At 39.9% G+C, this 16,491-nt stretch overlaps 2 protein-coding genes across 3 annotated transcripts; both read left to right on the top strand.

Moving 5' to 3' along the window:
• Nucleotides 1–4,643: 4,643 nt before the first annotated feature.
• Nucleotides 4,644–5,606, top strand: LOC310849239 (mas-related G-protein coupled receptor member H-like; the record flags this gene model as incomplete). The annotated part of the gene is made up of 1 exon (XM_083749388.1): nucleotides 4,644–5,606. The coding sequence occupies one exon, from the start codon at nucleotides 4,644–4,646 to the stop codon at nucleotides 5,604–5,606; it is 963 nt and encodes a 320-aa protein (XP_083605514.1).
• Nucleotides 5,607–8,494: 2,888 nt separating this feature from the next.
• Nucleotides 8,495–16,177, top strand: LOC310849212 (mas-related G-protein coupled receptor member H-like). 2 transcript variants are annotated; one of them, XM_083749326.1, is made up of 3 exons: nucleotides 8,495–8,634; nucleotides 13,490–13,555; nucleotides 14,883–16,177. In XM_083749326.1, the coding sequence occupies exons 1-3, from the start codon at nucleotides 8,607–8,609 to the stop codon at nucleotides 15,908–15,910; spliced, it is 1,122 nt and encodes a 373-aa protein (XP_083605452.1). In that variant the 5' UTR covers nucleotides 8,495–8,606; the 3' UTR covers nucleotides 15,911–16,177. The 2 variants fall into 2 exon arrangements, with proteins under 2 accessions (XP_083605452.1, XP_083605453.1); XM_083749327.1 differs by lacking the exon at nucleotides 13,490–13,555.
• Nucleotides 16,178–16,491: the final 314 nt, after the last annotated feature.

Below are 16,491 nucleotides of genomic sequence, written 5' to 3'. Positions count from 1 at the left end.
GTTGGTTAAGGAACTGGATATTGTTAAAAAATACAGCTCTCTTAGATCTGGAAGGATTTGATAAGAGATTTGGGTAACATGCATATTTTTGTTATGAGAAGGCAAAAGTCCATAAAGGTTTTCTGAACCACATCATTCAAAATCAATATATGAGGTGTTGAATAGATATAAGACTTAATAGAATGTAAAACACCATGGTGGCTGCTGCCGTTAGAGGCAACAACTATTTTAAAAAGTTAAATATGGTTGGGGGAATGGGCCACCTATGGAGATTTAGTGATGGAGGTGGATAACCAGTGGAAACTAAAACCTTATGAGGAAATAAAAAAACCTGGGAAATGATTGGCTGCATTATCATCAAATAAATGAAGTGTTTAAAGAAGGCAACAAGAAAAATGGATGTGAATATATAAGATCTAGGTTTGAATTGGATTTATTAAGTAATAGAATAACATGTTGTCAAAAATGTATAGGTTACTTTTGGAATGGCATACGAAAGATGAAGAAGCTAAATCTGTAATGATATATTGGGCCAAAGATATTGGGCATAACATACTTTTAGAAGATTGTGAAAGATTGTGAATTTTTTTAAAAAAAATTACTGCATGCAGTTTCCTCAAAGAAAATGTAATGAAAATGATGAATAGATAGTATTTAACGTCAGTGAAACTAGCAAAAATGTATTGAACAAATAACCAATGTTGGAAATGTAAATAAAAAGATGGTACCTTTTATCATGTGGTGGGTGTGTAAGGAGGTGAAGGCTTTCGGGGAAATGATATATAATGAACTTTAAAAAAAATTGAAATATACATTTATTTTTTTAAAAAACTCAGAAGCCTTCTTATTAGGTATTGTGGGTAGAGAAATACACAAGCAAGATAAAACTTTTTTTTTATATGCAACAACTGCAGCAAGAATATTATTAGCCCAAAGCGGAAAACAACAAGAGATACCAATGAAAGAAGAGGCAGTTTTCAAGGGGAAAGTTGTGACTTAAAACAACAGCAGACATTTGAGTAAAGCAGGGATGCAAGGAACAGAGAGGAGGGAAATGGCTATTTTAAATAAAGCAGTGGTTTGAGTTAAATCCCTTCAAGCACTGGTATATTTGAGGATGCTGCATCCTTTGGGGAATCTGATATGAGGAAAGTGGAGGTTTTCAAAAATGGCAGAGTTTTGAGTAGCTAGAAGGGGGTGACATGTGGAAGTGGGGGACAGTCTACAGGAAATTGCCACTTTTCAGAAGAAACGTCTCATGGCTCTTATCTTACTGTATCCATTGGCTGAAATATTCCCTGTGATTTTTGTACTTTTTTGTATATACATTACTATGTTAACCAAGATAGAAGCATACTATGCTATTAATCAATAAATGAATATCACTCAATCAAGTCACAGAGATGACTTGAGGTGCTACTGGAAGGAATTTTTTTATTTTGTTAAGTCACAGAGATGTTAGCTGCTTCCCGCTTCCCGATGACCAGGAAATCAACTTTTCTCAAGAGTACTTTCTACAACAGTGAGACTTAAGACAGCAACAACCTCCTCCTAATTTTGCTGACGGTTATCTAGATCACCAGTAAAGAAACACTTTCTTCTTGTCACAAGATGTTGGCAAACTGATTAAGCGCAGATGAAGAGGAGAGGATAATTTACAGGACATTTTGAATTCAGCTTCATCAGACTTACAAGTTTTCCTTGTGACTTGGGCATTGCATTGATTCCTGCAAATCCTTCGATTGCCTACTTTCCCCAGCACAGGCCACTCTTACTCCTGCTTCCTGCCGCTCATGATATCTGAGCCACAGATTCTCACAGGTATGTGAACATATTTGATCTTCAAGGGTAGCAGGAGAGCCGTTGCTCTGTGGGATAATTAGCAAGCATTTTACACACTGACAGGAACAGAGTTATAGGGATCCCAAGTGGCAGGCTAGGAAAGAATGAGTTCTGGAGATCTCAGTGCCTTAGTAGCTTAAGGTCTAGCACTAAGATTTTGAATGTCCCTCCCTCAAAGACCCTTCTGATGTTTGGCCCAAATCAACAGTAAACAGCAGGTTTTCATGGGGAAAAGCAATGGAACAAAATAATAACCTCTCATATCCTTGCATAGAAATCACAGTTCAAGGTATGTTAGAGAGTTATACATAGAGTTTTGTATCCAAAATCTGATGCTGATTGGTTTGCATGCAGAAGATTCCAGATTCAGTCTCTGCCGGGTAGGGCTATTTCAAATCCTGTTAAAATGTTCATATCTGCTAGTTGGTGTTCCAATAAGTCATGAGCAGGTTACTTTTTCTCTGTCTAGATACTTCATCAATCCCCTGTGTGTGTTCAGGAAATGAACCTATAACTAACACACACACACACACACACACACACACACTCAAAAAGATGAAGAAAAGTAAACACTTATCAATGTCTCCAGAGACATATGCACTTTATGCTTGCAGGTGTTTTGAGGCCTCTTGCTTATCTGCAGAGCTTTGGCTTAGCATGCAGAAAGTCCTGGATTCACTCAGTGGCAGCTCCAGGTAGGGAATGATTCCTGCCTATATCCCTGCTGGTCAGTGTCAGCAATCTGAGCTAGGTAGAATAACAGTCTTGCCTTGTACAAGGCAGTTTTCTATATTTATTCAGAGTTTTGAATGTATGCATGGCTTGAGATTTGATGTCTGTATGGTTGGGCTTGCATGCTCTGGTCCATGGGGTCACGAAGAGTCGGACACGACTAAACGACTAAACAACAACAACAACAACAACAACAACAACAACAACATGGTTGGGCTGGATACCAACACAGACTGAAGGAGAGATGAAGACAAAGGAATCCAGAAGCATCACCATAAAGGTCTCCTTTGAGGAGGAGCATGAAGGAAAAGAAATATGTGAGGACACCAAAGAGAAGGAGAAAAAACTAAAAGAAATGATGTGTTGTGTTAGTGCTGGTGCACGACATTTTGCTGCCTGAAGCAGAGGAGCAAATGTACTCACAAACCCTTGCTGCCCCTTTTTCTGCCTTCATCCTTCCCATTCACCCCAATTCTGCCATGAGAAGGGCCTTCCTTACCTTCCTGCGCTCTCTCCTGCCATGCATAGAATTTTTGTAGCTTGCATCTGGGAGCAAAGAGGCTTCAGAGATTCCAAGCTTCCTACTTTTATCCAAACAGAACTCTCTGCTTACAAGTGGGAGTAGATTGGCTATATGTATTTCCTTCTATGAGGTTTCCCATAAAAAATGAGGTCCTCTTGCTGGGAAAATGTTCTGTATTCCTACTGTAACATCATCCTGCTCTTTCCAGCGCATTAGCTGGGCTTTCTTTTCCTGGGTGTATTGGAAATCTCCTGCGTTGGGAGCAAAGTGCTTCTCAGTGCTTAAAACTTACTTGGAGGCTTTTGAATTGTAATGGAGCCTTTCAAAGCACTTTTGTATATTTTACAAATGGAGCTGTTAGTGTGCATGATCACAATCCCCTAAAGACTACATTGACAACCCAGTGACAATTGTTTTTCTCCTGTCACATGACACTGGCAAACTGATTAAGCGTAAATGAAGGCAAGCAGGGACAATCCAGCACATCTTGTCATGAGCTCTTAAATGCATTGAATGTTTCCTCAAGACTTGGGAGTTGCATTGGTGTCTGCACAGGATTATTTTCTTCTGGTTCTCTCTCTATCACATTATCTGATCCAACGTTAGTCACAGGTAAGCGAAAAGCTCAAGTTAGAAATTCTTCACTTGCAGGAGCAAAAAGACGAGTTATTGGTGTGGCAGAATTAAGCATTGGTAATGATGATGATTGACAAGCACACCTTCGATCCCTGGGGTTAAAAAATTAAAAGATAACTCAGCTGTGAAAGGTTCTGTATGAGTTTTAAGGAACAGAAAAGTATAGGAAGCTGCCTCCTAAAATTTAGTCCATTTATTTATTTATACCCAGCTTTCCTCCAAGGCGTTCAGGGTGATATACACAGTTCGTCTTGCTCCTCTGTTTATCCTCACAACAAACCTGTGAGGTAGGTCAGGCTGAGGAACTCTGGTTTGAGGTTATCCAGTGAGTTTTATGTCTGTGTGGGAATTTGAACGCTTGTCTCCCAGATCTTACTCCAAAATTGGAATCACAATGCCACATTGGCTATTTCCAACTTGCCCAGTATGGCTTTACATTGTTTCATTGCAGGGGGTTGGACTAGATAAACCTTGGGTCCCTTCCAACTCTAAGATTCTATGGTTGTGTGACTCTAGCTGACAGCACTTCTCAAGGGTTCATATAAGGGTCTGCCCTAATGGTTGATGCCAGGGATGGAACCCTTCTGCACAGGAGGCAGATGTTGCACCACAGAGCTATGTTCCTTGCCCTGGGAAGCATTTTTTACTTTGGGGAATATGGGAACCCTATCAAAGAGACTCTCTGAAACCCCAAATATATTCAGGTAGCTGCAAGCCCAACTGGCACCTTTACCTGGCAATTAAAGAGCAAGTCATTTCACCTTAACCACCCACTCCAAAATAACTACTAATCTCCAAAGCTTTAGCTTTGTCTTTGCTTATTTTCGTTAGTAAAGACTAATTCTACCATTCTCTAAATTCTTCCAGCAGGAAAACACCAGACAAAGAAGAAAAGCAAAGACTGATCACGATGATCAATTACAGCCTCCCATCACTGTCCCCTTTGAATGCTGGAGAGGAATATTACGGAATGGACAATGGAACTGTTCTCTCTAACAATAGCTTCACTAATAATAATTCAGGATTGACATTAGGAGAGTATATGTATCTATATATTTGCTTTTTAATCAGCATTTTGGGAATTTGGTGGAATGGGACTGTCATCTGGCTGCTTGGATTCTGCATTAAGAGGACTCCTTTCACCACTTACATCCTGAACCTCTCTATAGCTGACTTTGGTTTACTCACAGTTAATCTTATTTTGTATATATTGTCCCTGTTAGAAATATCTGTCCTCAAACACCTTCTAGTATACATTCTTATTCTCATGTTCCTATTCTACGGCACGGGTCAATTTCTGCTGACAGCCATCAGCATTGATAGGTGTGTGGCTGTCCTTTTCCCACTTTGGCATCGATGCCATCGACCACCAAATATGTCCACCGCAGTTTGTGCCTCAATATGGGTACTTTCTTCTATTTTCCCTGCAATTGACTTCACTCTCCTTCTGGCTGATTTCAATGTTTATAACATACTGGGCATTCATCTTATTGTGAGTGGCTTCCTCTGCCTCCCACTCATGACTGTCTCCACTCTGATCCTTTTTGTCAGGGTCTGCTTTAAATCACACCAGAGGAGGAGGGGAAAACTTCTAATTATTGTCCTGCTTGCTCTCTTCTTCTTCATCATTTTTTCTTTTCCACTCAGTGCCGTTTTCATCACTGTTTATTTTCTTGATTCAGAACCTCCTTCTTTCTTAGAATATGCCCCCATACTCACCTGTGTGAATAGCTGTATTAACCCTCTGATTTATTTCCTGGTTGGAAGACAGAAGAGAGGCAGGTGTACGCAGAGCATGAAAGCCACATTCCAGAATGTTTTCAAAGAGGATGAAAACCCTACAGAGCCAATGGAGATGTCTTTGGAAACTTAGTTATGATGGCTCAAAAATATTTCCAAAATATGTCTTTATCATTGTGATTCCAATGACACAATCTAGTTCCCAATTTACAAACTTGTGCTCAATGCTGGCTATTAACTTCAGATTGTGCATAGAATTTCAGTCTTGAACAGATGGATGGACTTGATGAACTTCTTATTATTCTTATTATTTTATAAATCTAGATAGTATACGACTTTGGAGGAAGCCTGGGTCCATTCATGGGAAGAGCATTTAATGTATTCAGGGAGCCCTGAGCTTGAGGTTGGAGCTGCTGGGAAAATATGTAGGCTGGGGTGGGAAAGTCAATTTGGCTGGCAGAAGGGAACCTCTACACACACATTGAATCCCTTATGCATCAGCATTTTTTATTTCAGTACAGAACCTCCCTAGATCCTATATTATGAAAACTTTTGTGAGTGCCTGAACAGCTGTGCTAACCCTTTGATTTATTTCCCTGTTGGAAGACATAGGAGATTATAAAAGGTGTTTGTGATTTTTAAAGAGTGGCAAAAATTAATTACATTTATCTGGCAAGGAAAGAAACCAAGAATAAAATTTAAATTAATTATAGATACCAAAGAAAGAGGAGGTTTCTCCCTACCAGATTTGAAAGTGTATTACGAAGCTTCTTACCTTTGTTGCTTAAGGGATTGGATATTGTTAAAAAAAATACAGATCTATTAGATCTGGAAGGATTTGATAATAGATTTGGGTGGCACACATATTAATGGTATGAGAAGGTAAAAGTCCATAAAGATTTTCTGAACCACATAATTCGAAAATCAATATATGATGTGTTGAATAGATATAAGACTTAATAGAATGTAAAACACCATGGTGGCTGTTGCCATTAGAGACAACAACTATAAAAAAGTTAAATATGGGGGGAATGGGCCACCTATGGAGATTTGGTGATGGAGATGGATAACCAGTAGAAACTAAAACCTTATGAGGAAATAAAAAAACCTGGTAAATGATCGGCTGCATTATCGTCAAATAAATGAAGTGCTTAAAGAGGACAACAAGAAAAATGGATGTGAATATATAAGATCTACATCTGAATTGGAATTTCTAAGTAATAAAGTAAAAATGTTGTCAAAAATGTAAAAGTTACTTTTGGAATGGCATACAAACGATGAAGAAGCTAAATCTGTAATGAGACATTGGGGCAAAGATACTGGGCATAACATATTTTTAGAAGATTGGGAAAGATTGTGAAAAGATGAAATAAATTTTACTGAATGCAGTTTGCTGAAATAAAATGTAATGAAAATTATGTACAGTGGTACCTCGGGTTACATATGCTTCAGGTTACATACGCTTCAGGTTACAGACTCCGCTAACCCAGAAATAGTACCCCAGGTTAAGAACTTTGCTTCAGGATGAGAACAGAAATCATGCTCTGGCAGCGTGGCGGCAGCAGGAGGCCCCATTAGCTAAAGTGGTGCTTCAGGTTCAGAACAGTTTCAGGTTAAGAACGTACCTCCGGAACGAATTAAGTACTTAACCTGAGGTACCACTGTATAGATGGTATTTAACGCCAGTGAAACTAGAAAAAATGTATGGAACAAATAACCAATGTTGGAAATGTAAAGAAAAAGATGGTACCTTTTATCATGTGGTGGGTGGGTAAGGAGGTGAAGGCTTTCGGGGAAATGATATATAATGAACTTTTAAAAATGTTGAAATATACATTTAAAAAAACAAAATGAAAAAACCAGAAGCCTTCTTAATAGGTATTGTAGGTAGAGAAATACATAAGCAAGATAAAACATTGTTTTTATATGCAACAACTGCAGCAAGAATATTATTAGCCCAAAGATGGAAACAAGAAGAGATACCAACAAAAGAATGGGCACTTTTCAAGTGGATATGGTGACTTAAAACAACAGCAGACATTTGAGTAAAGCAGTGATGGAGGGAACTGAGAGGGGGGAAAGTGGCAATTTCAAATAAAGCAGCAGTTTGAGTTAAATACCTTCAAGCAATGGTATATTTGAGGATGCTGCATCCTTTGGGGAATCTGATATGAGGAAAGTGGAGGTTTTAAGAAATGGCAGAGTTTTGAGTCGTTAGCAGGGGGTGACATGTGGCAGTGGGGAAAATCTACAGGAAATCGCCACTTTCCAGAAGAAACGTTTCATGGCTCTTATGTTACTGTATCCACTGACTGCAATATTCCCTGTGTTTTTGTACTTTTTGGTATATACATTATTATGTTAACCAAATTGAGCATGGAAAGACTGAAGCATAAGGTAAAGGTAAAGGGACCCCTGACCGTTAGGTCCAGTCGTGGCCGGTGCTCATCTCTCTTTATTGGCCAAGGGAGCCGGCGTACAGCTTCCAGGTCAAGTGGCCAGCATGACTAAGCCACTTCTGGCAAACCAGAGCAGCACACGGAAACACCGTTTACCTTCCGGCTGAAGCGGTACCTATTTATCTACTAGAACTTTGATGTGCTTTCAAACTGCTAGGTTGGCAGGAGCAGGGACCGAACAATGGCAGCTCACCCCGTCGCAGGGATTCTAACCACCAACCTTCTGATTGGCAAGTCTAGGCTCTGTGGTTTAACCCACAGTGCCACCTGCATCCTAGATAGAAGCATACTATGCTATTAATAAATAAATGAATATCACTCAATCCAGTCACAGAGTTGTTAACTGCTTCCCTCTTCCCATTGACTAAGAAACCACTTTTTTTCAAGAGTACTTTCTACAACAGTGAGACTTAAGGCAGCAACAAACTCCTCCTAATTTCACTGACGGCTATCTTGATCACCAGTAAAGAAACAGTTTCTTCTTGTCACAAGATGTTGGCAAACCGATTATGCGCAGATGAAGAGGAGAGGATAATTTACAGGACATCTTGAAGTCAGCTGGATCAGTCTTACAAGTTTTTCTTGCGACTTGGGCACTGCATTGATTCCTGCAAATCCTTCGATTGCCTACTTTCCCCACCACAGAACGCTCTTACTCCTGCTTCCTGCTGCTCATGATATCTGAGCCACAGATTCTCACAGGTATGTGAACATATTTAATTTGCAGGGGTGGCAGGAGTTGTAGGGATTCCAAGTGACAGGCTAGGAAAGAATGAGTTCTGGAGATCTCAGTGCCTGATAGACTTAGTAGCTTCAGGTCCAACACTAAGGCTTTGAATGTCCCTTCCAATACCCTACTGATGTTTGTCCCCAGTCAACAGCAAATACAGTGGTACCTCGGGTTACATACACTTCAGGTTACATACACTTCAGGTTACAGACTCTGCTAACCCAGAAATAGTGCTTCAGGTTAAGAACTTTGCTTCAGGATAAGAACAGAAATTCGGGGCTCCGGCAGTGCGGCGGCAACAGGAGGCCCCATTAGCTAAAGTGGTGCTTCAGGTTAAGAACAGTTTCAGGTTAAGAACAGACCTCCAGAACGAATTAAGTACTTAACCCAAGGTACCACTGTAGCAGGTTTTCATGGGAATAAGCAATGGCACAAAAGAATCACCTCTCATATCCTTGCATAGAAATCACAGTTCAGATGGAAGTGTGGATTTTGTATCCAAAATCTGAGGCTGAGTTGTTTGCATGCAGAAGAGTCCAGATTCAGTCTCTGTCAGGTAGGGCTGGGAAGGACACTGTCTGAAATGTGAGGATCTATTACCAGTCTTTTGAGGATGCTTTCCCTAGCTCAGTAGGTATTACTAAACTAGCTCAACAAATGATCTGAATTGGTGTAAGCCAACTTCCTAACTAAGTCAATATCAATCAATTTAAATAAGTCACAACCAAGTGCCTTGATGTCAGTGGGTCAATTCAGAGTATGGCTTCATCAAATAGCATCCAAAGTATTGGGTTACGCATATATCCATCCATGTCATTAGGGAAACATGAAATGGCAGAGTTCCTGGCAGAGCCATAGCTGTGCATAATTATAAATGTGCCTGACTCTATGTACAAATTCAGCTGAACGTGCAGTCACCGTAAAGATCTGCTTTTACAATCCTGCCCCTTCTTATGCACTTATATGCATGGTCTTTTATGGGAAGAGGACTAATATGACACATCGTCATATCTTCAATTAAATAAGTTCATCCAGTTTAATGTCCCTCAGGAACCCTTCCTCCAAAGATCTTCCTCTGCTCCTAAATCAAAAGAAAATTGAGAAGTTCCTTGATTGATGTCAGTCAGCCGCATATGCCCAACTAGTGTAGCTGCACCTCTTGTTTCTTTTTTTCTTTTTTAAAATTATTTTTATCAGCCATTTCAACATAGTAAATTATCAAACCATATAATTGCATACATTATTTCCCCCCTTCCCCCTCCCTTCGCTCCCCCACCAAAGTCCTACCTCAGCTCCTCTCTCTGATTTCTCGGCACATATTATTCTCTGAACGTTATAAAATTTTACATATCCTTACATTATCTGTCTAACATGTTATCAACCAATAAATTTGTGTATGTTTATTCAATACCTGCCAAGGAGTCCAGTTCATTTTGTTGTCTTTTTAAATAATTTGTAAAAAAGCTCCCATTCTTCCTTAAAGCCACAGTTGTCCTTGTCCTGCAATTTACATGTCAGTTTAGCCAACTCTGCATATCTCATCAATTTTTCTTGCCACTGTTCTTTCGTTGGGATTTCCTCATTCTTCCATCCTTGTACTATCAAGACTCTTGCTGCTGTTGTAGCATACATAAATAAATTCTTTGTCTTTATTGGCAGGTCTTTTCCTACAATCCCTAACAAAAATGCTTCTGGTTTCTTTACAAATGTCATTTTAAACTTTTTTTTTCAATTCATTGTATATCATTTCCCATTTTTTTTTTAAATTCTCTACATTCCCACCATATATGATAAAAAGTCCCTTCTTTTTCTTTACATTTCCAACGTATTTGACCCTGTTTTATACATTTTTACGATCTGCACTGGTGTAATATACCATCTATACATCATTTTCATATAATTTTCTTTCAAGAGAGGACAATCTGTAAATTTCAAATTTACCTTCCACAATTTTTCCCAGTCCTCAAATTGTATATTATGTCCTATATCCTGTGGCCATTTGATCATAACCGATTTCACCTCCTCATCTTTTGTTTCCCATTCTATCAAAATACTATATGCTTTCTTTAGCAGCTTCACTTCTTCTTCTATAACTTCCTTTTGAAATCTAGAAGTTGTGTAACTAAACCCTTTCTTATTATCTTCCTTGTACATCTCATGTAGTTGTCTGTAATGTGCTCTGGCCATTACTGATACGGAAGACCACATGTGACTGTCCTACCTACTTGCCGCATTATGTCCAGATGGCATTCACATAGTGACCATAAAAGAAGCCTGTTGGAATTCAGAAAACCAGTGGGACATGGTTGACTACAGGTATAAACTTTACAGAAGGATGACCATGGTAAAACCCCCAAAAGGCACAGATGAAACATTCCCAGTATTTTGTACTCTTTTTTGTACATCCGTTTTGATTCCGTTAACCAGATTGAGGATGGAACTATAGAAGCATGGTATGATTTTAATCAATAAATGAATTTCACTTGATTAAGTCACAGAGCCATTAGCTGGTTCTCCCTTCCCTACCACTTGCAAACTAACTTTTCCCAGTAATTTCTTTCTGCAAAACTGAGACAATTAGAGTGTAATCTCCACTTTAATTTCAGCAAACAGAACTCTGACACCACCAACATCACTTTATGTATTAATTTATCTATTTATTTATGATTTCTTTTTTTAAACATGATTATTTTTATTGAGTTTTCCAAAATTACATTTCGCATAAATTACACAAACTTCCTAACTACCATGTTACTCAAAGGAAGTATCGACCTCCCTCCCTGGATCCTGCCACCTGAGGTGGTCTCCTCAGCTTGCCTTGTGGGCAAGGCAATCCTGCTTCCGTCTAGAAGGACTCTTCAATCTGGCATCAAAGTTTGCTTTTAATGACACTTAGATTGTGCCTCTAAACATGAGTTGGTCTTTGCCAGTGCAGATGTTTGCCTCTGCCCAGTCTGTGGAATAGCAAGGATTCAAAGTCCAGCATTGCATACTTAACTGGATGTGATCTTTGCAGAGTCTTGCACTGCTAGAATTCCATCTGTCTGTTGCAAAGTCTCACTGAGTGAATTTGACGATGGTGGTGAAGGAACATATCTGGTTTAGTGGCTTCCTTTAGAAAGCAGAAACAGAATGATGGACTAGATCTACCTCTGAAGAAGTGTGCATATCTGAAGAAGTGTGCATGCACACGAAAGCTCATACCTAGAACTAACTTAGTTGGTCTTTAAGGTGCTACTGGAAGGAATTTTTTGTTTTGACTATGGCAGACCAACACGGCTACCTATCTGTAACTGGAACTATGGAAGGCACCACATTGAGCCGCATGAAATGGAAGGGTATCTGAAGAAGTGTGCATGCACACGAAAGCTCATACCTAGAACTAACTTAGTTGGTCTTTAAGGTGCTACTGGAAGGAATTTTTTGTTTTGACTATGGCAGACCAACACGGCTACCTAACTGTAACTAGATCTACCTCTGTTCTGCTCCAGAAAAGCTTTTCTTTTGTCATCAGGGACATAAGAAAGGAAAAACAAGTGTGGTTGCTTCCAGATGTTTTGGGCTATAACCCCACATGCCAGACTGTTGTAGCCTCAACAGCTGAATGGCTGACACAGGATACTACTAACTACTTTTAGCAGAGGTGAATGATTTGGAAACAGAATTTTGAATCAATAAGAGGACAGAGGAGTGAATGAAGAGATCCGTCCAGAGCAGAAAAAGTCGGTGTAGCCAAGTCAGGAGATGACCAGATGGTGAACTAAGTTTCAGCACTGGAGTTGGAGAAAAATGTAGGGCTTGTTTTCATGTTGTGCCAGAGGAAAAAACATAACTGATGCAAAACCAAGTGAAGAAAAGAATGCAAAATAAAGCCCCATCCTTCATGTTGCCTTCTCTGTTGATGCTATCAGGACACATCATAAGAAGGGAACAGCTGGAGAAGGCAAAAGGACCATCCATCCCGGCAACCTTTTCTCACAGTGGTCAAACAGATGTTTATGGGAAGCTTACAAGCAGGACCTGAGCACAACAGCTTTCCCCCCAGTTCTGATTTTCAGCAACTGGACTTTAGAGGCATACTGCCCCACACACAGGAGGCAGAATATAAATTTATCATCCATTGATGTGTTCAGTCCTCTTTTAAAGTCATCCAGGTTGGTGGCCATTAGTATATACTTTGGGAGCAGATTCCACGGTTTATCTATCTACTTTTCAGAGAAGTATTTTCGTTTGTCTCTCTTGAATTGTCCAGCATTCAGATGAACTAGATGGCCCTGAGTTCTAGTATTATAGGAGAGTGAGAAAAATAATAATATGGCATTATAAATTATTATTAGTAGTATTAGTATTATTATTAAAATTTCTATACTACCCTATACTCACCTATACCACCCTAGGTTTTTACATTTGCTATAATATTGCATGCTCTTAGTGCTTTTTTGTACACCCATAATTTCCAGTTTCGTACATCCATAATTCCAGTTTCAGCATGAAAATTTAGAAGCTTTTTATGATTCTATTCAATAAATGCATCTCACCTGATCAATTCAGAGTCATTTTTTCCCTACTACTTGCAAGCCAACTTTTTGCAAGAGTGGTATTCTAGGGTATTGCAAAAAATAATCTCCTCCTAAATTTGCAGATGATTGTATTGGCAATCCAGTGAGAATCGTTTTTGTCTCGTCACTGGCAAACTGATTAAGCATAAATGAAGGCAAACGGGCACATTGCTGTACACCTTGCCATGAGCTTTTAAATGCATTGAATGTTTCCTCAAGACTTGGGAGTGGCACTGATGTCTGCAAATCTTCTGGTTGTTTATTGCAGCACAAGAATATCTACTGCTGGTTTTTTCTCTCTCCATCATGATATCTGATCCAATGTTTGTCACAGGTAAGTGAAAAGCTCAAGTTAGAAATTCTTGCCTGCTTATTTCCACTTTTTACAATAAAATGAATACCTTTAGCCATCTCTTGCTTATCTCAGTAAACCAGTTTCACCACTTTTTTCATTTTGTTCTGTGTTCCCCATTTCTGTTTTGCCTTTTCCAGTAGGACAGGGAGTGCGCTGAGCCTGATGTTGTACTAAATCAAGCACTGAGAATCTCCAAACCCATGGACAAATCTAGTCCTAGCCAGGTTCCTAATTTGGCCAGTGAAACTGCAAAGGAACAACCCGGAGCCTTGGAGCAAGCTCCCCGTTGTTCATTGGCAAGTGGAGATGGCTCCAATGCATGACCCAAACATCTTTGTACCTCTATCAGCCAGGGGTGGGGAACCTCCAAGCGATGGGCCAAATATGGCCTGTCAACCTTCTGCATTTATTCCATAACAACAACAACAACAACAACAAAAACATTTTATTTATACCCCACCCTCCCTGGCCAAAGCCAGGCTCAGAGTGGCTAACAACAGGAAAAACAGCACATTTTACATAAAATCACAGCTAATTAATTAAAAAAACATTCTAAAATCAATTCAGAATCAAATTAATGGCAACCATTGGGCTAGAGGTCTGTGAGGATTACAGAAGGAAGGAGGAGGTCAGATTGTGCTTTGCCCAAAGGCCTGGTGGTATAGCGCTGTCTTGAAGGCCCTGAGGAAAGATGTCAACTCCTACAGGGCCCTAGTCTCTTGTGACAGAGTGTTCCACCAGATCAGGGCCATGGCTGAAAAAGCCCTATCTCTGGTTGAGGCCAGCCTAACCTCCCTGTGGCCCGGGATCTCCAAGATGTTCTTATCTGAAGACCGTAAGGTCCTCTGTGGGAAATACCATGAGAGGTGGTCCCATAGGTACGAGGGTCCTAGTTTCTGTGAGGAAGAAAAGGTAGAGCTTGACCAAAATGGGCTTAACTAACCATACATGCAAAGGGCCCTTGTGTAAATTCTGAAACACCTGAGAACCACCTGTGATGGCAGGTGATTGAGAGGTGGACTAAAACCACCCCAACCCTTGTAATCTTCTGTATCCGGGGGGGGGGGGGGCTATAGGGCAGGAGGCTTCCACCACTCCTCTTCATCCAGCCACTCCCTGACATTAGGTTTATTATTGTAGAGGTAGCTTGAACTGGAGATGAAACAGATGAGCCATTTCACCTTAAAAGTTAACTCATCATATTAACTCAAGAATTAACTCACAAAGACAAGGAAGAGTAGGCTGAAAAGCTTTACTTTCATCTTTATTCATTAACAAAGACTAATTCCACCCTCTCCACCCCCAGCAGACATATCTACACAAGAAGAAGCGCAACAGCAACAACTGAGTACAATGGCCAGTCTCAGCCCAATGGCCCTGTCTCCTTTCAGTGCTAAAGAAGACTATTATGAAGAAGACAATGCAACTTCCTTCTCCAACAATAGTAGTTATGATTATCCAGAATGGAGTTTGGATATTTACCCATATATATATATATTTTCTATACTCACAATTTTAATTTGCATTTTGGGGCTTTTAGGGAATGGGACTGTTGTCTGGCTGCTTAGCTTCTGCATTAAGAGGAACTCTTTCACCATTTACATCCTGAACCTCTCTGTTGCGGACTTGGGTGTAGTCACAGCTAACTTTTTTATGGAAATGATTTTGTTTGCAACAGGAGACTATTATGGACCTCTGTATGATTTTCTACAAGATGTCTTTCAATTAATGTACAGTGCTGGTCAATATCTACTGACAGCCATCAGCATTGACAGGTGTGTGTCAGTCCTCTTCCCAATTTGGCATCGATGCCGCCGACCAGCAAATTTGTCCACCACTTTGTGTTCCGTAATATGGGTACTTTCTAGCCTTCTCTGTGGAATTACCTTCACACTCCGCCTGACTGAAAATGTGCACAGTTATACCATGAAATATTACCAGTATGCTGTGAACGGCATCCTTTGCCTCCTTCTCATGACTATCTCAACTCTAATTCTCTGCCTCAAGGTCTCCTTCAAATTGCAACAGCGAAGGCGGGGTAAAACTCAAATAGCCATCTTGCTTGCTCTTCTTTTCTTCATCATTTTTTCGTTTCCACTGAATGCCTATTACATCAGCCCTTATGTTTTTGATTCAGCCTCTTTCTTTTCTTCATTTTATGTCTACTTATTTGCCTGCCTGAACAGCAGTGTTAACCCTTTGATCTATTTCCTGGTTGGGAGACAGAAGAGAGGCAGACATAGGAAGAGCATGAAAGCCATACTCCAGAATGTTTTCAAGGAGGAGGAAAGCTCAACAGAGGAAGCAGAGATCTCTGTTGAAACAAAGTGCTGATGGTCCCAAAAGACCATCACTTTTATCTAGTTTATACTATGACATTCTAGATTCTACTAAGCAAATGTTCATAACTTCAGGTTGCATTTCTTGTAGCCTACTTAATTTGTATTCAGTATTCATGTCTTGATTGTGCTTATACAGGTGAGGTTGCAGTCTTTTCCTGTGATTGAAGACAGTTCTGAAAGCATTTGGCACAAACTCCACTAATATGGCAAAAAATATTTTGACTTGGAATCATAGAATCACAGAAATGTAGAGGTGGAAGGGACCTGAAGAGACATTTAGTTCAATCCCTGCAAAGCCACCATATGCCTTCTGAATTCCACTTTTTTTTTGGGGGGGGGGTACCTTGAAAAATGAAAACCCTGGAACATGAAGAAGTTTCCTGTGCCACCTACTACTGTACTGCAACCTTGCAAAATCTTCCTTCCTGGATAGGTACTTAAGGGTGGGGAGTTCCATGTTGTGACCTCATCAACAGAGAATGAGCAGAGCTCTTTATTGAAGTAGGAGGGCTTTAGTCAGTTGAGGTTGGAAGATTTTGAGAGGAAGAGATAATGGCCACTAACTTACAAATC

Source organism: Podarcis gaigeae, assembly GCF_964106915.1.
Source record: "Podarcis gaigeae genome assembly, chromosome: 7".
Taxonomy (NCBI): domain Eukaryota; kingdom Metazoa; phylum Chordata; class Lepidosauria; order Squamata; family Lacertidae; genus Podarcis; species Podarcis gaigeae.
The sequence above is the reverse complement of the archived record's forward strand: the minus strand, read 5'-3'. Positions and strand labels throughout refer to the sequence as shown.